Below are 23,773 nucleotides of genomic sequence, written 5' to 3' on the forward strand. Positions count from 1 at the left end.
GCCAAAGATCTAGGTCTTTAAGATTACAAGATGTATGCTATTAATTCTGAAACCAGAACACAACTCTTTAAAAAATAACTGGCAATACAAGGTAACACAGGGGCCTCAAACTAGCTGCACTGTGTATGATGAAAGTGCCATGGTGAGAGAGATCTCTGGGTTGGCAGGATTTGATTTGATTCTCTAGCATGGATCTTATTAAGATCACCAGAGATGAAGATGGAGGGCATTCTAGCAAAGGTAAATGAAACTAGTTAAGACTTCAGTGCCATCCCATAAGGAGTTCCGATTTTAGTAGCAGATAATAGTTCTTTCATCCACACATTCCCTTCTCCTGTGGCAGGCTGACACAAGGATCTACCTCCACATTAGGGCTTGCGTGTGTGTGTGTGTGTGTGTGGGGGGGGGGGGGGTGTTGTAGGAGGGGGTGGTTAGTGAGTCTGGTGATTGATGAAGATACTACTTTAAAGCTTAAGGTGGATTACTTGCAGCGTCAGGTCAATTTTTCCCAAGTTGTAGATTTGAGAAAGCTGGCAACTTTTGGCCATCTCCTGAAATACTAGGTAAAGCTTTCTTGGGTATGGATTTTGGTTGTTGATAGCAACAGGAAAAACCTTGCATAGCTGGGCCGACTTCAGCTTTTGTCACACACAGGGCCTGAAGGGCACAAGACGGTGCACTAGAATTCAGTGCTTTTTTTCGGTCTTTAAGGTGCACAGGTAGGAGTGATTCGCAGCCCCTGTGAAAATGCAGACACCGATTCAGCGGGCCCTGGATCATGCATTTCTAACAGGTTCCCAGGGGGTGCTGATGCTGTGGCTGGACCGCGCGTGGAAGGAAGGGACGAGGGGCCGCCAGCAAACACTAGGGAAAGAGAGGTGCCTGGACCACCTCCCCTGACGCGGAAACAACAGAAGCGCTCCCTGAAGGGACGTCTCTCCGGCCCTCCTGAAGAGCGGGGCGGTTGAGGCCAAGGGGACAAAGAAAAGGTCGGCCCGGGCAGGGGTGGAAGGGGGAGCGAGGGCGGGCAACGGCGCCCAGCGAGGGCGTCAGGTAGCGCGCGACGGCGGCGGGCGCAGGTTCCGGGCCTCCCGCGCGCCTCCCCCCTCCCGCGGCGCCATTTCTGCTCTTTCGGCCCTCGGCGGCTCCCGTCGCGGCCCCGGGAACGGCCGCCGCCGCCGGTGGCACCGAGGCGCGGGCGGGCGGGCACCCACCTCGCCGCCCAGGCGCTGGGGCTCCCGGAAGCGGAAGGGGAGAGCGGCCCGGCCCTGGCGGCGGCGGCGCCACCGACGAGGAGGCGGAGGACGCGGAGCGGGAAGGGCCGCGGTGGCCGCGCGAGCAGTGGCGGCGCCGGTGAGTGCGTGAAGGCGCGGGGGGCGACCGGCGGCCCCCAGCCCCGCCCCGGGCCTCGGGTTCGCCGGGCCCCGCCGCCCTCACCTGGCCCAAAGCCTGCCCCCCACCCCCCGCACCTGCCCCTGCTCTGAACCCCGCGTCTTCTCTGCGCCCCGCTCGCCCCTGGCCGGGCATTTCTCAGAGCATCTTCAGCTGGAGGCGCAGCCGCCCGCCAACTGCTCCCCCTCCCCCCGCTACGGCTGGTGTGTGGTTTCAGGCTGTGGTCGAGATGGTTTGGGGGAGGCTTTTTTTTAAAAAAACAAAAAAAAAACCAACAACAACAACAAAAAACATTAAATCTGTGCCCTGACTTTCTCGCCTGTGAGCTACCATGATTTCTCTGCATCCCTCCCGGAGACCTGCGCGAGGATCTGGGGTTTTTTTTTTTTTTCCTGTGCTGTCAGGGCAGAGCCTTTCATTCATTTCCAGATCGCTGGTGTGAGGCTGCAAACGACTAGCTGGAGGAGGAATAGTTTGCTCCTGTTTTAACCTTTTGCCACCCACCCCCAGATCCAAGTGTGGTTTTGAGAAAATGGCTTGTGGATGGCAGCAGCTTGCCCTTGTTACCGTTCACTGTTTGTAGGTCGCTGGATTTTAACTGGAGAGTCCTTTTAAAGTTGTGGTCGTTCTCAAGCTGTATTTGGGTCATATTTTAAGATCCTTGTGAGTCAGCGGAGGATGTCTGTATCTGCAGGGCTGCGAGGACCTGACCACTTATTACTGGAAAATGTCGCCATACAGCAATCTATAAAAGTACAAGAGGAAAGAAAAAGCAAGGTCATTGTGGGCTGGTCATAATTCAGTGTAAGGTTACAGTCTAAAATATAGAGGACTAAAATATAGAGGATAATTAAGTGCAAGTTAGATGTGTCAGATGGATCCTTGGCCTACCATGCTAATATGTGTACTTTAAAAATTCATTATCTTACTTGTAATATAGTAACAACAGTAGTGGTACTATGTGATGAGTGCTTAGTATGTGCCCTCCCTGAACCAAAAGACTTTTGGTGTTATGTCTTGTTAAATCTTTCCAATTCTTTATTGAGTTGAATTATTTTAAAGATAAATTCTGAGAGGTGTTGTTTTAATTGTGCTGTCTCTTAATTACAATAAGGTTTTTGAAGGAGAGGTGAGATGAGAAATCTTTCAGAAAGAATCAAGGGAGATTTGGGGTTGTAGAAAGAAAAACTAGATTCTAGTCACATTGCTGTCAGTATTTGGCTGTGCATTCATGGCTAGGGAAGTGATCATTCTGTCCCTCATCTATACAACTAGGAAGCCAGACTAAATCTTTGCAGGGTCATTTTAGCTTTCCCAAGACCATGTGACATGTTAATGGTACATTTAAAACATTTATCTGAGGAAGCATTAGTAAAATTATATCAAAATATAACTAAAAATGGTTGAATGGTTGAAATAGAAGCTGTAGGTGGAATAAGTGAAAGAGAGTGTATTTTCAGTAAAATGATGGTAACTGTGTCATTGCCTACCTTTGGGGTATTTTAGTTAATGAAAGGAATTGAAGCTTACAAAAATGTATATATACAACTATCAGCAGGTTTTAAAATAAGAAATAATCAGTGGATTATGAAATTTTTATTACTTGCCTACAACCTGATTTCTTTAATTTGTAGGGACTGATTCAGAACCTGTGTGAAAGCACATGGATAAAATAATACCTTGGATTAGTGAACAAACAAGTTGAAAAGTCTAGTAATATCTCCGTAGAATTTTTTTTTTCTTCTGGAATTGTAATTGCGTGTGAGTGAGTGAAACCTTTTTCAGTGTTGAAGGCTACATGTTGTTATCAGTACACAATGGAAGGCAGAGGAAACTAGAAAGTTGTTCCTTAAGCTCAGTTTTACTCTTTTAAGAATGAGGGCATCTTATATTGTTTTAGTAAAACCACTAGGGCTCAGATTCAAGTTTTCAAATCCATTAGATGTACATGGTAATTTAGCACAATACTGACAATCTAGTAGAATACTAGCAATCTTAGAATAATCTCATGTATTAATACTATTTGAACTATTTTGAATCAGTAAAATTTATAGGGGAAAGATCTAAATGGAAATACACACCACTTTTTCTTAATGTCAGGCTAGTGATTTGGGGAGGTAAGAATCTTTGGTAAGTTGAGTCAGCCTCGGTTAAGAAGTATGGTCATATATGTAAGTACTGTTGCTCTTGGTAGCTACCTGGCCAAAAGTAGTGTAATGGTAGTCATTTTATTTCCCTGGATAAAAATTTGCATTTTGAGTTTGTCTTCTGTCTTTCAGGCCTCCTTTTTCTGTAATTTTTCCTTTCTGGTGGATTAACCTTCCCCACTTAAGAGACTGACTAGTATCTACTCTCTTCAAGTAATTGTTGCTGTTTCCACAAATGACTCTTTAAGAATTAGTCTTTAGTACTCACTGATTTTACTTTAATTCTGACTTAACATGCTCCAGTGTGATTTCAACCATGCTTCTGATTTTAAGGCTTTTATCTGTATGGAGCAGATAACTTTTTTTTAACCTACTGCAAGATTTTCAGCTTCAGCAATTAAATGAGACTTTTTCCTTTTAGTGTTAGTGTTCTTAAATCCTGCCTGCTTTGATTAAGCCTGGTGTGAAGGAAATTGAAATCAGTCTTTTTCCCCCCAATCTGTCTTGATACAGTGGGTACTGGAGTTAAGCAGCTGATTTCCCTTCCTGTTGGGAAGAACATGTCCGATTCATGCCCAGGAAATACCAGAGCCTCTTCATTACCAGCTTTTACTGTATCTGAAGCTTTTTCCTTACACTGTTTTTCGAGCAGAGGTTATCTTTGGCCTTTTTGTCCCAACCTGACATTTAATTCCTGTTTTCCTTTTACCTTTCCTGGCTCCTTTCCCGCTCCCCTACCTCCGTAGATGAAAATTCCCACGTTGACATTTTGTACTGACTGAAAACAGTATTTGGTAGTCTTCGTATCATCCCAAACCTTCCAATTTATTTCTTGTTAGGATGTTCTCATTAGTCACTGTAGTGCTCTATTTTTAATAGAGGTATTTTATTTTTCACTCATGAGGCAGTCACTTAGAAGAGTGTGGCTTGTGTTCAGTGTTGCACAGAATTGAAAGACTTGATCTAGGGAAGGGGAAGCAGATTCTTGATACCACTGATGTTGCAAGTACGTTGCACTCTGACACTTTGCCCACCCACATTTTCACCAATTCCTGGAGAACTTAGCTATTGGGTAAGAATTCTTGCTTTAATTGTGCATTGTTCATATCTTCTGAAAGCAAGCTGTGATTTTTTTTTCCCTCCATGCTTCATTCCTTAACATTCCAATACTGCTCTTACTTGAGAGATTTAATTTACAGGTTTTAGTTCAGTCACTGTTTGACCACTATTTTAGGTACAATCTCTATTTTTGGTTTTCTGCTTAGAGAGACCTCATGCTAAAGTTGAAGTGCAACGTCCCTGCTAGCTTATAGTACCATAGTAGTTGAAAGCCTCTACTCTCTTCGGTTTCTGTTGTTTGACAAGTAGTTCTCAGACTTTACTGTTAAGAAAGTAGATAGTTGGGCCTCCCCGGTGGCGCAGCAGTTGAGCGCTGGGTTGCGAGGCTGCCCGCAGCCTCTGCATCGCTGGTTTGATCCCCGGCTGCTCCCCAGCCACCAGAGGAGGGTCCCACATGGCGCGCAGACTTCTCCTGCCACCCGCTGCTCCCCTCAGCAGTGTACTTTGGTCCTTCTGCCTGCTCTGCTCCCTGTTCTGACTCTAGTGAATTCTCTCACCCTCCCGTGCTTCTGACTGTACCCAGTGCTTGTATAAATAAATAAATAAATCTTTAAAAAAAAAAAAGTAGATAGCTGCTTTACCTTATATGGTTAAATTATATCACTTCCTTATTGAGGGGACCTCAAAATATGTTTCGTCCTGGACTTTGTAAGATTAGAAGTAAAGAACTCATCTTTAACTCTCCTTTGCGCTTCTTCCCCCTAACCTCTTTCAAGTTACCATTTTTGGAGGTGTTTATCATTTGCTAGGCAGTTTGTCATTTAAGGAGGACAACAACTCTGCAAGTTAGTATTTTTTTTAAAGATTTTATTTATTTATACAAGAACTGGGTACAGGCCAGAGGCGCAGGAGGGTGAGAGAATTCACCAGAGACAGAGTGGGGAGCAGAACAGGCAGAGTGATGGAAAACACTGCTGAGGGGAGCTTCGGGCGAGACAGGAGAGGTCTGCCGCGCCATGTGGGTATCTTTCTGGCCAGCCGGGATTCAAACCCATGCTGCAGAGGCTGTGGACCGCTTCACAGCACTGCATGCAACCCGCTGCGCCACTGGGGAGTCCCACGAGTTAATATTTTTATCTCTACTTTACAGATGGCTAATCTTGAACTTAGAGAGTTAGTAAGAGTCTGGATCATAATTGAACAGTGCTGTCTTTAATATTTGTACAAGATTAATTTCCTACTCTGTTGATATTAAACTGAATAATACCTATGTAATATAAAAAATGAATTATCACATTATTAGAGAAATGGCTAGAATAACGATGGCATGATATTTTAGGTAGAATTATTGAGCTGCCACATTTGACCAATTTTCAGAGTAGATGGAATCAAAAGTTAGCTATCTGCAGAAACATACTAAAAAGTGTACAGTTGTAATAATGTTTTTAGAATTCATTCTAATGTACAACCATAAGGTTTGAATTTTCTATGTTTGTATGATACATTAACCGTTTTCTTTTGACCCTGTGGGAAAAAAACTGGGGGGAGGTTTGTTTGACAATTTCTTCTGTAAATTGTTGTGTTCTTCCAGACATGGCAATGTTATAAATGTTTAATGATATAATTCTGAAACTTTGGATAGTCTAAGTTATTACAGAATTTCTTGAATTCTTAAGGCCAGTGTTGCTTTTATACCACACAGATGAGATTTGATTCCACAATGAAGGGGCTGAATTTGAACTTATTTTGGATACCCTGGTTGCAATGTAACTTTTATAATTGTAATGGTAAACTTAAAGTAGGATTTTGCCCTTGATGTTAAGCCAGTGTTCAGGGTTTGACTGGTGGATGGTTGACCTGTGCTATTTCCTAATTATGTTACTGACAGCAACTACTATTTTGCTGGAACATTAATAGGCCACCCTAGAGTCATGGCCTTAGTAGCGTTGTTGACGTTGGGCGTGTTTCAGAGTATTGTGTTGTGTACATTTATTGTTTTCTGGAAGAAGATGAGTTCATTCATTTACCATTACGGGAGCAGCTACTGTACTTTGTCATTCCAGATTTTGTCTCTAAGAAGTAAAGGCACGACCAAGCAAACCACTGAAAATTCTTTTAGAAAGTTAGGAGTAGAAACAAATACATTTGACAGTCTGACACTCAGGGGCAATAGGAAAACTACCCTGGGAAAAAATATAGGTTTAAAAAAAAATCTGTAAGGGAATGGAAATGTAATGATAGTGGTTTTACTGAATCTTTCCCATCTTCGGTATATAATAGTTTATTGCTGTAGTAAACAGAGTATGCTTAACAAATTCATAACCTTCCCAACCCCCTTTTTTTTTTTGTCTCAGAGAACGGTACCAACATCTGCCTAGTCTCTAAGAAACTTGGGAGCCATGCTAGAATCTGCGCTTTCCCTCTAATTGATCACCAAGCCCTGGAACTTTTATCATCACTTTCTTAATCTGCCTTTTCTCTGCAAATCTCCCATTTAAGTGTTCCTTCCTCACGTCTCCATCCCTCATTCTCCTTATAAGTCACCACATTTGAGGTACTTACCATGTCTCCCCATTTCTCACCTGGGTAATTAGTAAGACTAGCTTATTTCATCTAGCCAGTCTGTTTTTGAAAGTATTGCTTTTCTTTCCCCTCAAGTGCAAGGAAATTTCTTCTGCTTAAAATCCTTCAGTGGTTTCCCACTGTGTGCAGGGTGAAGTCCAAACTCATTGACATGGTTTAATAGTGATTTTCACTCTTAGAATCACTTTCTGTTTGTGGGTCTGTAATCAGTTTAGTAGGCTGTGACCAGCATTATATATTTTTGTTAAAGTGAAATAGAATAAAGTAGAATATCAGAATACTATACATGTAGAAAGGTAAATATCAATTCATTAAACTTTGAGAGTTATGTATTTCAGTTATAGATGAAGTGTATTCTTATATATTTTATATATTTCTGTGTGTACTAGTAATGTTATAAGATCTATTTCTTAGAGTTGATTATGAAAGGGTTAGACATGCTTTACTCCTTTCTCTCATAAGCAATGCCTCTGTCCTTTTTGGTTTCCTCAGAATGTGTTGGCATTTGCTTATCGTCCTCATGCCTTTGCTTATTCTACCTTGTTCAGAACAGCCTCCAGTCTTCATCTAGCTAACTCATAGGCATCACTTTCTCCAGAAATAATTTCCTGATGGCAGTACACTGTACGAAATTTTATAAAGTAACCCAGGAAACACATGCGTTGATATAACTGAAAAAGTTCCATGAGCCATTTCCCTTCCTATATGAGATGCTTTCTTGCCCTCTTGTCCTGCCTGATGTTAATCTTGTCTACTAATCTATCTTTATTGAGGATAGCACTCATCTCTTTTCACAAAGTATAGTATACATTTGAAAGATGTTAATTGAATTAATGAAATAATTGGGTCAGCATATTATATAGAACATTTTAGAGTATTGTTTAAGCTTAAATTGTAGAAACGAGCTTTCACTGCTGAGTTTCTTAATGGTTTCATTAAAAAAGGGTAACTTTCCTTCATTCATTTTAAGCTAAAGTTTACCTCTGTTTTAAACTCTTTATTTTGTATTTACCAATTGTGATTAGATAGTTCTAGCCTCACATGTTGATAGATATTACATTGCATTCTGTCACATCAGTATTATCATTTTGGGATTTGTAGTCAAGTAAGTTTGAACCTAAAAGCTATATACATAATGACAATTTGGGATTTGGGGGAATTGGGTAGTTTCTAAAGAGAGAGATTTCATGTATAATGGTAATCAGGTGGAAGTTTTTGAGGTTATGGGATGAGACATGAAAGTGTAGAATCAGTGGAGGTGAGTCCTTTTATTTATGAATTGAAAACTTTTGTAATTGATATTTCACCATTAGAATATTTATCTGTTTATTATTTTTACTTTTATGAGAGATCATTTTTTTAAACCATTAATAGATTCTCATGAAGAGCTGCTATTGAGGAGAGATCCGTTTGTTGGGATATGATTTAAAAAAAAAAATGAATGAAGATACAGCCTCTAAATGCAAGTACCAGAGAAATTGCAACACATCTCAGTGAATTTGCAAGTGGTAAGTCTGCATTTACTTTTACATGGGAATGTATTTTTGGATATATGGCTTAGGTCCTCGAAGTCTTATGTTTAGATGCATTTAATAATTTTTCATTAGCAAAAAAAATTGTAGTTATTTAAAAATACTCATATTAAATTTTAAGTAAATATTTTCTTAAGTCTTTTTGCACAGAAAAATAATTTGTATTATAATGAGAGTTTTGGAAACATCTTTTTGAATTGTTTATATTATATGGCTTTACAAATGATGTTTTTGCACTATATGTTAAAAATATTAATTTTAAAAGTAATATAAGGATGAGAGTGATGAGAGGCTTAAACATTTTGTTTCAAAGTTTGTAGTGTAGTCAGACCTGCTATGCTGTCTTTATCTTTCAGTTGGTTGAGAAAAATTTAGAAGCATATAAATTTATTAATAAACTTAGAACACATAAATACGTATATAAAATGTGAAAACTTCTCACTACTCTTAATTTCCTCACGCTGGTGATGGCTACTGTTAACACTTTGGTTGATGTGTTTTCCTCCACATTTTCTCCCGCTTACGTACACAGAAGTCATTTATACCAATAATATTTTCTAGTGAAAAGGAATCATGTAAATGTTTACCCTCGAACATTTAATTATGAAAATTTCAAACAGAAGAGTTGAAAAAAATGTATAGTGTGACATCTGAACCCCCAATTAATTATTTACTGCAATTAATGCTTTACTGAACTTCGTCACACATATCCATCTCTCTGCCTATCCATCAACCAACTTTTTTAATTTTTGGATCCATTTCAAAGTAAATTGCAGATTTCTGTACACTCCCTTCCCCTTCCCCTAATACTTTAGTGTACATATCATTAGAGTTCAATATTGGCTTACCTTTTTTCCCCAAAGGTAAATTTACATGCCAAGGAATGCACCCACCTTAAGTTTATATATGCTGAGCTTTGACAGTTCCGTTCATGTGTGTATCTCATTTAAGACAGAGATCTTTATCAACATTCCCAGAAATTTTCCTTATGCCTTTTTCTTGTCTATCTCTGTCTTTTTCTTTCTCTAGGAAATCACTGTTAAGATTCATCCCTTCTGAGATGTTTCAGTGGTGGCAGATGGCTATGACTGTTTTTCTCCTTCCCAACTAGTATTGCAGGGCAAAGTTTTCTAAGTGTTTTCTAAGTGTTTTCAAAGTGTTCTGTCCAACATTCCCAATAAGCCCCTGGTGAGTTTCGGGGAAGAAAAGCCTGGTGGAGGGTTTAACCCTTGAAATTTCTGGGACCTCCAGAATTTTTTCTTACGCTGGTTCATGTTCTGTTTTAGCAATTTATGTAAGGACTTTTAGTTTGAGTTTTCTAATCAGTACTCAATTGTTTATGTCAAAGGAAGCTGAAACTCAGTTATTAACAGCAGATTGGTCAGATTATTGTAGATGAGATACAGGAACTTAAATGGCAGAAGGTTTCCAGATATTTTTTGCAGTGAAATGGAACAGAAAGTCCAACTATATCTTTTGTCTGAAGATCATTGGAAATAATTAAATGAAGTTGAGAAATACTGTGCCCCAATAGCAGGTCAGTTTGGATTGGTAGAAGAGAATCATGAAAAGTTAAGTTGAAGAACTTAATGGAGAAATTAATTAGATTAAGAAAGTTTTCTTCTCTTCAATAAACTCATATTAAGTTATCAGAACATAACAACAAAGTATGCAAAGAGAAAAAGTTTGAGGAAGACAAGAAGTTTTAGGATCATCTCAGTAGTAAATACCAAACATAGTGAAATGTCAATGGAAAAAAACACAAAACAATGTCGTAGAGAAGTATAATTCTGGGCAAGAAATTAGGAATGAAAAGATTGTGGGTTTTTGTTCAGATCCTAAAAATGGAGGAAAGGAAGACCCATTTATAGAAGAAATAATAGAATATACTTCTAGCAATAGCAAAGTTACTCTCTTTAACTCAAGTGTCCATCCAGTTCCTAAGGAGAGCCAAGTGACAAGAGGAATGTAATTGCAAAGACTTTTTATGATTCTTCTTTTCTCACAGAACATGTGAAAACAAGGAATTTGAAATCAGCTCTGCCATAAAGTTATTTTCAGGCTATCAAGATAAAAGATACTACTGATTTGAGTGCATTTTTCACTAATGAAGATGACTGGCAGAGGCTGATAACAAATCAGATAAACAAAACTGAAAAGTTCTACCTTTAAAATGACTACCAACCTAAAAAAAGAAAAGCAGAAAATATGTTGGAGAAAGAACAGTTTAAAATAATGTTGACAAATGCTTTGAGTAGTCAACTGAACTGAAATTATCAGTGTTGTTTTGACTAGAACAAAATGACTTGTATATCACTTTCCAAACTTTTTCTGATGTGATGAAATATTTCTATTACATTTTTGCTTAGCAAATACCTCATTTAAGTTAACCATCCTATATTTGCAAAGTTAGCTCCTTTGCTCCTTAATTGGATTTGTCTTTCTTCCTAAATCCTTTCATCAAAATTGTGTACCTTCAAAACTCTTCCTTAATAGAATACAACTTATAATGACCCTTTGTAATTTTTCTTGTACACTCTGAAGTTTGTAATTTCTTTTAAATTTGAGACAGTATATGCCCAGACTGTAGTGAAATTTCAGCTTATGTTTTACTATGACTGAGATTGTTTTTCCAAAAAGAACAAAATTATAATCATAAAAATTCAGTTATCAAAACTCTTTAAGAAACTGTTTTTCACAAGTTCAAGTTTTGTTTCCCGGCATTGCATCATACACATGTTACCATTTCTGTTTTCCAAATGTTTGGTGTGTGCTACAATTAATAAATTGAATAATTAAAGACAAAATTATTTGTGAGTCAAAAAAACTCAGAAAAGATTCATCTCCTTCTTCCATAGAATTTGCCTAGGTAACTGGCTTTATCGACTCAACACTATGTGTAATGGGTAATCCTCTAGATAGTTCTCCTTAGAACTCCTTTTATCTCTACTTTTTTTCTTTTCAAAGTGCCTTAGCTTGGAAATGTATTTGATCATTCCCCTGTTTCTACTTGACATTTAGGTTGTGCCGTACTTTTTGTGATCACAAACAAGTGTTCTATAGACCATTCTGTGCATATATATACCTGTACAGTCTCATGAATGCATTAATAGTAGTATTAGAAATAAATTTCTGTGTCAAAGAGTTGATATTTTTTTATTTTTTATTTTTATATTCCCCATACAATTGCGACCCCCTGATTTTGACCCCATTCCCTCATCCCCCCCCCCCCAATAGTGTGTCTCTGGTTCATATAGTTGTTTTGTTTGTTGATTTTGATTTTTTTCTTTCTTATAGTTATTCTTTTTCCTGGACCCTTATTTAGGTTTTCTAGATTCCTGTTATGAGTGAGACCATCTGGTATTTTTCTTTTTCTTTCTGGCTTATTTTGCTGAGCATGATCCCTTCCAGCTCCATCCATGTTGCTGCAAACTGCATGTGTTTATCTTTTTTGAATGCTGAGTAATATTCCATGGTGTATATGTACTACATCTTCTTGATCCAGTCATCTATTTTTGGGCATTTGGGTTGTTTCCAAAGCTTAGCTATTGTAAATTGTGCTGCTATAAACATAGGGGTGCAGGTGCTCTTTGGAATTAATGTTTCTGTGTCCTTTGGGTAAATACCTAGGAGTGGAATTGCTGGATCATATGGAAGCTCTATCTTTAGTAGGTTGAAGAATCCCCACACAGCTCTCCGTAGTGGTTGGACCAGTTTGCACTCCCACCAGCAGTGCAGGAGAGTTCCTTTCTCTCCACATCCTTGCCAACATTTGTTGTTGCTAGTTTTTTTAATATGTGCCATTCTCACTGGTGTAAGATGGTATCTCATTGTAGTTTTGATTTGCATTTCCCTGATTGCAAGTGACGTTGAACATTTTTTCATATACCTGGTGGCCATTTGTATTTCCTCTTTGGAGAAGTTTCTGTGTAGCTCTTCTGCCCATTTTTTGACTGTATTATTTTCGTTGTTTTTGTTGAGTCTCATCAGCTCAAAGAGTTGACATTTTAACAGATACTGCCAATTTGCTCACCAGAAGTGATTATATCCGTTTATGCGCATGAATGTTCTTTTCCCCATGCCCTCTCAAGGATGGATATCATCTTGCTAAAATTTTGTCAGTACAAAGCATGAAAAATGTACCTAATTATTTCACATTACCCTCATCAATGATGTTCAGCCACTGAATTTTTTTTCCTCTTGTAAATTATTTGCATGTATTTATGTACATACTTGCCTTTTATCAACCAAGTAATATTTTTTCCAGGAATGCTTTATCTTTTTCATGTTTTTTTGTTTTCAACTTTGGAAATTTTAGTGTTTTTGTGGTCAAACATGGCTTCTAGTCTTGTTTGTAAAGACCCTTTTCATTCTCATGTTATAAAGGCTCTTGCTATTTTATTCTAATAGTTTTGTCTTTTATTTTTAATTTAGAAGACAAAGACATCACTGTGCACTGAGGTGCCAGGAAAAATTTCATGTGGAGAGTGAAGTTCAAATTGACCTTACATTATGAGTTGAATTTAAATAGAGTAAAGTAGAATGGTAGAGTAAAGTAGAAATAGAGTAAAGTAGAAATAGAGTAAAGTAGAATTCCTCACTTAGGAGGAATGGGAAAAGGAATATATTTTTCAAATTTATGAAACAGTAATAAGACCACTTTGGCTGAGATGGAGAGTCATATAAAAGTATAGATTAGAGATACATTTTTACTGGGTTTCTTATAAATTATTTTGGCTAATTTTTATCATTTTCTGAAATCTGATGGTAGTTTTCTGTCACATAATAGTTTTCTGTTATTTTCTTTTCATTGTGACTTTAGTATATTTTTAATAATTTATTCTCTTTCTGAGGAAAATATGTAGTGAAATTTAGTTTCCTGAAAAGGCACAAAAGGAAAGGAAACCTCCTATTAGATAAATTGAACATTGTAAATATTTATGTGGTCTAGTTTATTGGAGTTGAATTATAATTTCTTTTAAGAAAAGCTTGTGCTGTAGTAATTTACATCATTAATGAAGTTAATCATAGCACTCAAGTACCAGATAGCAATCTTAAAAAATGTTGAAATACCAGCCTGTCCTCTGGTTACATCAAAGTTTGAGTTATGAGCTCACCATTTAATATACAAATTAACATGTTGGAATCACCAGCTAATGAAAGTATTTTACAAATGCCATCCTTAAAACCTAGAGCAGCCATATGTTTGGTTCAGTTGTTGCTCAGAATGTGTAATAGTTTCTGTTCAACCATAGCCACGCCTGGTAGATCCTGCAGTTCTCCCAGTTATGTGACTCTGGTTGTAATCTGATTTGGTGCTCTTGGAGGACTACCGTTTCTTGTCTACACTCCAATTGTAAGGATTTATGCTACTAATTTTTAAAAATCAGGTACTTTTAAAAAAAATAATTAAAATCTTACTGCTCTTTGTTTTATTTTTCTAATCCTTGCTCACTTTTCCTTGGGGGTGCTTGTTCTTTTGAATTTGTTGTCTGTATATTTACATCCAGAAAAAAACAGACACATTCTAAACTATTCATTATTTAAACATCTAAGAAAAAACACATTTTAAACTATACTTTTCACTAATTTTCTGTTGTGGGAATTCTTTCAGTGATAAGAAAAATCTCCTCTTTAGTAGAGGAGAATAAAAAGAATTCAAAAAATGAATGAGTATTTGATAATTTTCCTACTTGGTTTGCTGACTTGATGCTTTTATGTTTCTAATAGTAATATATTTAGAGATAAGTAATTAAGTTTTTTGTATTCTATATAATTATTGGAATTTCTATTTTTTTTTTTTTTAGTCTTGAGTGGAACCAAAACATTAAAAAAAGAGGAGGAACATAAAGCTAGTAATATTGAGTATATTGAAAGACAGCCTTGTATCTTTTATTACTCACTGGTTGACAAGGATGAAAAAATAAACATACTGTAAAATATTTCTCTCTTTAGCTATGTAGATAGCTATGCAAATAAGTACCATTTGTCCTTTAACTTCTTTAGTTACTGAAATGATAACAAGGAAATTAAACAGCATGCTTTGTCTTCTGTGATTTTACTCGCTATGATACTCATAATTCTTTTGGTTTTTGAATTGAAAGATAGTGAAGTTCAGCTTTAAGTTTTCCAAGGTTCAGGCACTAGTCCTATTTTAGAATTCACATATAACTACTAATTGAGACCATATCTGGTTTAAACATTTGGGGGGTGTTGAATTTGAGTTACTGTGTTCTTTTTTGCTACCCCATTATTTGCAAGTTCTAGGGATGATAGGATAGGGCTAATCTATTATTGTTCTGGCAGTTTTGTAGCTTTGAAGAACATTGACAAAGCTTCTAAGGGATGGCACCCTGAGGCTCTTCAATTAATGACAATTCTTAGAATGAAATAGAGTGGGATATAAACTGAAAATCTAGGAGTTACACTTGACTATTTCATCTGTAACCCTTAGTATATAATCAATTAGTAAAATTTACTAGTTTGATTCTAGCTATTTCTTCAGTTGATCGCTTCTCTGAAATTAATTTTGGCTTTTTATCTTTTCTTTGTCTAACTTGACTCTGTCTTTGATATTATTCTTAACACAGAGCTGCAGTTATTTAAAGTATGAATCTCATTTTGTTAGCTCCCTGCTTCAATAGCTTTCCGGTATCTAAGAATGAAGTCCTAATATTTTAAGATGGCATCTTTATGGCCCTTCATGATAAAGCTCCTTTTTCACTATTTACTCTCCACTGAAAGCTTTATGACTTATGATAGCAGTTTATTATACCCTCCACAATTTTTACTCTTATTTACTCTTTCTTCTATTGTCACTTTTCTTTGCTTGGATAGCTGTTACTCACCTTTAAGACTGAGCTCAGGTGTTACCCTCTAATGGAAGTCTTACCCTGATTACCTCATAATATCTTGTCCACGTCTCTGAAATTTACCAAGTTATTTTAAACCCATCTAATCAGCCTTTCTCCCACTAGACTGTTAATTCTTCTCAGAAAAGACTATATCTTGTTCATCCTTGTATTTACAAGGTCTACAAAGTAACTGGTACTACAGTTAACTTGCTGGTATTATAGTTATTTACTGAACTGAGTTCAAGTCATTGTTGTAACAATGGCTCTGTGGTCCTGGATATCAGTCATCTGTGTCATAGACATCTTCAGGAGCATTTTAAAATATTTTATTTGTTTTTGAGCTTTACCGCATAAAGAACTATGATTCAGTAGCTCGGGAATGGGGCTTAGGGATAGTATTTTCATTAGGTTCCTCACTTGATTCTTGTTTGCTCATAGGTTTGAGAAACATTGTCCTAGTTTATTGTATTATTCCATTGTATTGTATGAGAAAGTTGCCCCCTAGAATTTAGAATTTATTGTTTAAGTTTTATGAGTTATCTATACTAAAGTATGTATATATTTATATGTCACTCTTTTGGTATGGTGCATGTGTAGAACTATCTTTAAGTATCTCATATGGAAGGTCTGTTAACTTTTTGTTAATCACCTGAAAAAAAATCCCCATTTGAAAAAGATTCTTCTTAAATTGATAGTAATAAGATTCCTTGAAGTTCATTCATGAATTCTAATGTTGTTGGAAATTTATATTTTAATTTTTCAAAACAATTTTGAACTTTTTTTGTTTAAAATTAAGTTGCATAAATCTTTCATGTACTGCTCAATGAATTTTCACATATGTGTATGTATTCATAACTCACCACCCAGGTCAAGATATAGGTGTTTCTAGTTTGGCAGTTTTCCCTCTTGTCACTTTTTAGTTCTGACCACTATTTTGATTTGTATAACAATCATTCGGTTTTATGATTAAATCTACTAAAATTTTTGCATATGTCTTTTTGGTGGATATGTGCTCCCATTTCTGTTGGGTTCACATGTGGAACTACTGATAGATTTGTGTTTAACTTCAGAAGGTAATGCCAACTTATGCTCTATAATAGCAATTCATAATGAAAATTGATATTAAATATTTGAAGGTATGGTTAAATTGAAATATCCCAAAACTTATGTTTGTGTTTCAAGTTGTGATATTTTGTCAAAGGAATCAGCTATACAAAGAAAACTCATTAAGTACCATTTTGTAGTTGCCTTATTTAGTTTTGTCATAATCAAATAATTTTTTTCTCTACAAGTAATTTTTCTCTTTTTCCTCCCTTTTTAGGATTTTATTTGTGGGTTAGCAGGCAGTTACAAGACTGCAAAATGGGTCTCCGGATTCACTTTGTTGTTGACCCACATGGTTGGTGCTGCATGGGTTTGATTGTCTTTGTCTGGTTATTCAATATTATTATAGTTCCCAAAATTGTCCTCTTTCCTCACTATGAAGAAGGACATATTCCTGGCATATTAATAATAAGTAAGTTTCTAGATCTTTATTTCTTTTCATAATCAAAGATTTTCTCACTGTGAATATTTTGGAGTTCCACTATGATAACCTTCCTTTTAATATTATTAGTGCTATTAATAGTAGTTATTTACTAAATTATTGAAGTTTTTTTTAAAAAAATAACCTTTTTATCTAATTCTGCAAATATATAAATTCCAATTTGTTTTTTAAAAAAACTGGCATAATAATACTGATATGCGTGTGTCTGTGTGTATTTTTAATATTTCTGATGTGTATTGTGGAAGGAGTTTCAAGAATAAAGATGGTAAACATTATTGAGAAATAAAAATTTTATGATACAAAAATTATTGAGTAAGATGTTGGTTGTGATAACTCTTCAAACTTAGTTATTTTCTACTCTGGTTCATTGGTAAGGCTTGCTTATGGTTAGAAGAAAAAGGTTGAAATTATATATTTTACATGTACATCGCATTTATAATTTTCATGTTCATTACATCATTTTGACCTGAGAAGAGCTGTGAGAAATACGGTCTCTGTTGAACAAATGATAAAACTGACAAACACCATGCAGTCAGCCTGGAGTTAGCACTAGCTCCAAGTTCCCCATTACTTGTGCAGTACTTTCTTCCCCACCTTCCTCTCCCCCTCCCCATGCCTATATTCTTTACCTTTAAAAGCTGAAATTAAAATGACTGAATATTTTCCCTTACTGTCATTTCTCTAGTTACTCATTTTAAAACTCAGGAGTTTCTAGATTCTTTATTTTCAAATTGAATCTTAAGATCCATCGAAAGGAGTGATTAAACTCACTAGCTTAAAGTAATTTTGAAGATAACCAGTTGGAATTAGTGAGAAAGTTTAGTTGTACAATAGGTTTTAAAATTCTCCTTTTACTTCTTGCAAATAAGAAGTAATTAAAAGGGAACCCCTTCATTTATATCATTTTTCACAGGGAATCTCTATGGATAAAGAATCTGATTTATAACAAGTTCATCAGTTATTAATATGCAAAATAATATTAAGAAAGAAAGAAAGATACATTAACTTGTAGCTGGTAGTAGCAGTAGTATTTGGTAGTAGTATTTCATGAGTGAAATGAACTGTTTAATTTTTCCATCTTTTGAAAATTATTTATCCTTATGCTATTAATTAAAATATGCATTTTAAATTTTAAATGTTGATAAAAGATTGTGAAGTGTTAATGATTATTTCTTTCTTTTAAAGTATTCTATGGCATTTCCATATTTTGTCTGGTTGCCTTAGTGAGGGCCTCAATAACTGATCCCGGAAGACTTCCTGAAAACCCAAAGATTCCACATGGGGGTATGGTATTTTTCAGATTTATCAGTTTAACTATGCCGGAATTATTATCTTTATGAATGTATTTTATTGCTTTTATTATATATTAGTTATATGTGTCACGGAAAATCTCATTTCAAGTCTTTTCTCAAATATTTCCTTTCCATACTACTCTGTTTAGGATAAGTCATTATCAGAACAAAGAATGTGCTTGAATGTTTTTTGTGGGATAAAGACATAAGAACTGCATAAAAATTCTTGAACTTTAAAAAAAAATAAAATTGCAAAACCTAACTGACTGCCAGCATCCCTCACTCTCTCCTTTTTACTTTACTGGTTTGTCCCACTCTTCTTCCCATTCTGTTGCTATAAGTTCTGTGAGATTGTAGGTTTTTTTGGTTATATTTTATTTATTCAGTACTATAGCCCTAGATACAGACAGAAAAGTCTCTGTCACTTAGTAGAAACTAGGTAATTATTTCTTGAATGATACATAGTTATCTGAGAAATTGTATTTCTTAGATTTTTATAAAGAAATTTTCTTGATTGTGCCACTTCATAAAAATAATATTGCTTGGTGTAAACATTTATAGTATTATGAATACAACTGCCTATATTTCTCCAGGTTCTAGTAATTCAGTGAAAACTTTGAAAACCTTTTATTTTTTGTCAGTTGATGAAAATTTTTAATCCCTTTATTGCATAATAACCATTTAAACCATAAGAATTGAAAATATATTGCTTAATTTATTACTTGCCAGATACAGTTATCCTCTTTTCAGGCTTCATTTTTTAATCATTTGTTTTGTAAATTTTGAGAACTTTGGTGCTTTCTTCTAATAAGCAATTTATATGTTTGTTGTACATATTAGAACGAGAATACTTTTAATTTGTAATTCAGTGGTTTCCAAAATTGCAGCACATTACAGTTAACTATTATGTGTAGCAAAATTTGAGAGCCAATGTAGTAATTCCTTCTGAAGTTAGATTCAGTGGCAAGACACTTTCAGAGCCTCCCTTGAATTCCTGATAGTTGTTTTTCAGATCCATCATTTAAGGGCTTACTTTGATAGCCTCGCAAGTTTAGAGATTATAAGTTAATAGGACATGGATGTTGAAGTTTTTAGAAACTATGTTGAATATTTAGTTTTTATTAATTTAGAGATGCATTATCAGTGTCACTTAGCAGTTACTGAGTATGTGTAAACATTTATACATGGGCATGTAAGGTGGCGCTTTGCAATATAGATTAATCTATTCTCTACTGGCCTAATCTGAAGTCTTTCTAAAATACTGATATACAGTGTTGTCTGCTTCAACTTTAAAACCCAGTGGCCCCAGCAAATCAAAGAAGCAAGCTTTTCATAATTCAGGACCTGTTCCTGAGTTGTTGGTAGTCAGACACACAAAATGTCACCTACTACAAATAAGTGTGATGGGTCAGATAGGAACTGTTTCATATTGAAAACCTCATAAATCTCATATTATCTATCATGGCTGGCAACTCCTCAACTACAGCAAAATTATCAAAACATGACGCGCAGACCTCTCCTGCCGCCCGCTGCAGCCCTCAGCAGTGTACTTCAGTCCTTCTGCCTATTCTGCTCTCTGCTCTGGCTCTGGTGAATTCTCTCACCCTCCCATGCTTCTGACTGTACCCAGTGCTTGTATAAATAAATAAATAAATAAATCTTTAAAAAAAATTATCAAAACATTGCTGGTAATCTTAGATCTTACAATTTATTTCTCAGAGAAAATAGAGGATTCCCTTTTTTATGAGAACTTTCATGATTCTTCAAAAATATAGCAACTTATTGAAAAAATTAAAAACATTCTTTTTAAATAAATATAAAACAAATTGTGTCTATGGGTCTAATTAAGTCCCCATGAAATTAGTGTGTTACCTTTAGTTTATAGACTTCAGGGATGGAGGACACCATGGCATCTTGCTGAATATATGGATATTCATTATATTTGATTTCAGTTAATGTTTGGTCTCTTTTTTTTCTTCTCTGAGTCTAGAAGACTGACCTTTTGCCCAATTGAGTAAAGAAAAAAATTAATCATATTTTAATGTGATCCTCAAGGTAATCGTGACCCTCAAGATAGTGATAGTCCCTTATGGGCACTCAGCCGGTTGTTAGAGAACTACTAAGGCCTAAATTCTTGTCTCCACTCTTTTAAAACCATGGATGGATCTCTATATCTATCGGCTGATAATTTTAGCTCAGTTTTCACCTTAGCTTTGATTCTGGGGAAAATTGAAGTCATTATATGTGCTTTCAGGTGCTGCTTACATAATTATTTTGTGAATATTTTTTTTTAAGCATACAAGAGCTGGGGTACAGGCCAGAGGTGTGGTGGATGAGAGGATTCACCAGAGACAGAGTGGGGAACAGAACAGGTAGATTGACCGAAGTACACTGCTGAGGGGAGCAGCGGGCGAGTCAGGAGAGGTCTGCCGTGCCATGTGGGTTGCTCCCTGTCTGGTGGGGAATCGAACTCAGGCTGCAGTGGCTGCAGATAGCTTCATAGGTTGTGTCTTAACCCTTGCGCCACCAGGAAAGCCCTGTAAATATGGTTTTAACTTAGTAAAAAACATAAAACCCAACTTTTAACTGTGAAAAATAATATAGAAGTTGGGGTTGTACAGTTTATTCAGCTCTGTTTTAACGTTGAGCAGTTTCATATTATTTTTTTAGAAAAGGAAACTAAAAACCACTATCTTTTTTGATTTTGACCATTTTTGTTGAAATACCCTGAAATATTTTACATGCCTGTCTAGTAGTCTGGTTTTATTTTAAAACAGAGTAAGTTTAGTATCTAAGTGACTCACAAAATATGAGGCAATTTGAATATAAGAGAATGTTCCAGTTCTCATACAAAGATTCCTAGAATTTGATTTTATTATCTTCTGGGCATGTAGATGAAATAGTCAAATGAAATCTTTACAAGTCTATATTATTCAAATTATTCACATGTGTATTTGAAATATATGAATATTTTTGTCACTTTCACATTTTATGAAATGATTTTATTGGTGCTGTTAAATTTTTTTAATAGTTTTATGGAGTATAGTTTACATGTCATATAATTCACCCATTTAAAGTGTATGGTTTAATGGCTTTTAACATATCCACAGAGTTATTAAGCCAATACCACTATCAGTAGTAGTACATTTTCATCATCAAGTGCTTCATTTGCATAATTTAACTTCAGAATTTTTGTCATCCATAGAGTCACTTTTGAACAGATTTACAGAGCAAAATCTTCCTTCTAAGTTTTTTAAAAAATATAGCACATTTTGAAGTTATCTGATGCCATCCCTTGAAATTCTGCTCAAAACTTAAGTGTGCATGTGCTATTAATGGCCTGTCATGTATTCACCAATAGTTTTTGTTTTTTTCCCCCTTTTATTGCTTTACAAAGATGATCTATAAAAGGCTTATTAGCATTTATTTCCTACATTGGCAGTCAGTTCTGTCAGAGAAATCTGTATTCAGATCCAAACCTTGTATTGGTTTTGGTAGTTTTTCTCCCAGAAGCATTATGTTATGATTTGAAATATAGTAGTTGAGAAAGGGTCTCTTAATATGCAAGTATTTTAGAAGGTTCAGAAAGTGATTTCTTCCTGAGGGATTAAACCAAGTCAAATCTTTATATTCATTTAGACATTTATAGCAATAATAAAGACTCATGGTAATCAGTATAATGCTATTAACTCATATTGAACAGCCTCAATCATTTATGGTGTTTGTCACTTTTTCTTTGTTTTATATTTTGATTTTTTTCTTCCCTTAAAAAATGTACCTTTTAGTTTTTAATTTTTTATAGCTACAGAAAATTATCAATTGGTTTCCCGCTCCCATAACTTTTTATTTTATATTATTAGCTGGCTAGTCTAAAAGTCTTTTAGGTATTATTCATCAGTCACCAAAATGTATCAGTCACCAACATTATATTTGGACATGAACAAACCCTAAAAAAAAAAGGGGGAAAAAAAACTAAGAAATCATTTCTAGATATATAGAATAGGTTGAAATAGATTTTTTCCTTGCTGTACAAGCAAAAACAAATATAATCAATTAAATTTTTAGATTTTTAAATTTTTACTTTTTTCTTTGCTAAACAAATGGGGTTGGTTGTGTGTATACTTGTGCATGTGTGTGAAGTGTGAGTTTTCATAGGTATTTTTCATTTGAGATACTTGTATATCTTAAATTTGACTAAAGATATGACTCTTAAGCACTTTCTTTAAATAAGTTAATCAGCCAGACCATATATTGGCAAACTCTTCTTTGCTATAAAGGGCCAGATAGTAAATATTTTCAGCTTTATGGAACATATGGTCTTTGTTATAACTCCTGAGCTCTGCTATCAGAGCACAAAAGTAGTCATAGACCATATGTAAATGAATGGGCTTAGATATATTTTTTAAAAAGCCTTTATTTATCAAAACTGAATCTGAATGTCATGATTTTTACAAACCAAAAACTATTTTTTTCCCCGGTCATTTAAGATTGTAAAAAACCATTCTTAGCTCATGAGGCATACAAAAACAGGTGGTGGACTGAATTTGCCTGTGGACTATAGTTTTGCCAAACTGCGGTCTAGACTACGCAATTACAGGCCTTCTCTGATGATAGCCAAATTGTGTCATCTTTTCTGAGGGTACAATATTTTAGGTATGAAGTAAATAACTTATTTCTAGTACATTACATGCTGATTTCTCTGAAATTGACAATAATGAATATGTATCTTCTATAATTTAATGGACTGGTTTAAGAACATAAAGTTCTTATGTTGTCTTTCAATGAAAATTGGCTCTTCAAGGACTCTCCTTCCTCACCCTTTTCCTTGCAGTACAGTCTTGTGCTGCATAGCAGTGTTTCTATCAATATAGGAGAAACTATACAACTGAAAGGGCCTGGGCTCCAAATTCCTATTGTCAAGTGCTGTCGTAACCAATGTAAAGTCAGCATTTTGTGCTGGCAGCAATCTTGTCCATCTAATGTTTACTGCATCTCTTTGATATCATCATTTTCCCTTGTGCTTGATTTAGTTGTTTTTTTTTTTTTTTTCATAATTATTCCTAAGCATATAAAATCTATGGTCAGTAAGAGGCCACATCAGACCAGGAAACAGAATCAGAGTGATTAAGGACTACAAAAGTAGATAATCAGGGATGGCTAGTTCTTGCCAGATGGTCTTGAAGAACAAGAACAAAGAGAAGGAAGCTGTTAAAAGGATCTGCTTCGTTGAAAACAAGACGACTAGCAAAAATTCAAGAAACGCCTGTATTAGAGATGGAGAAACATCTAATGACCTGGATTGAAGATTGAACATGGAAGTGTTTGCTGCTCAGCTCCTTGACAGTCAAGACCAAAGTAAAAATTTGTT

General features: G+C 35.7%; 1 protein-coding gene across 2 annotated transcripts in view; it reads left to right on the plus strand.

Annotated features, from left to right (window-relative positions):
* Positions 1–849: 849 nt before the first annotated feature.
* Positions 850–23,773, plus strand: part of ZDHHC21 (zinc finger DHHC-type palmitoyltransferase 21) — a 69,005-nt gene continuing 46,081 nt past the window's right edge. The window contains exons 1-4 of one of the 2 annotated variants that reach the window (XM_037491849.2): positions 850–989; positions 8,556–8,689; positions 16,889–17,083; positions 18,299–18,397. In XM_037491849.2, coding sequence (XP_037347746.1) covers positions 8,623–8,689; positions 16,889–17,083; positions 18,299–18,397 — 361 coding nt within the window. In that variant the 5' untranslated portion in view covers positions 850–989; positions 8,556–8,622. Of the gene's footprint in view, positions 990–1,290; positions 1,354–8,555; positions 8,690–16,888; positions 17,084–18,298; positions 18,398–23,773 lie in introns of those variants that run through there. The other variant, XM_037491848.2, reaches the window with a different exon arrangement.

Source organism: Talpa occidentalis, unplaced genomic scaffold (genome assembly GCF_014898055.3).
Source record: "Talpa occidentalis isolate TD23 unplaced genomic scaffold, MPIMG_talOcc4v2.1 talOcc4.7, whole genome shotgun sequence".
Lineage (NCBI taxonomy): Eukaryota > Metazoa > Chordata > Mammalia > Eulipotyphla > Talpidae > Talpa > Talpa occidentalis.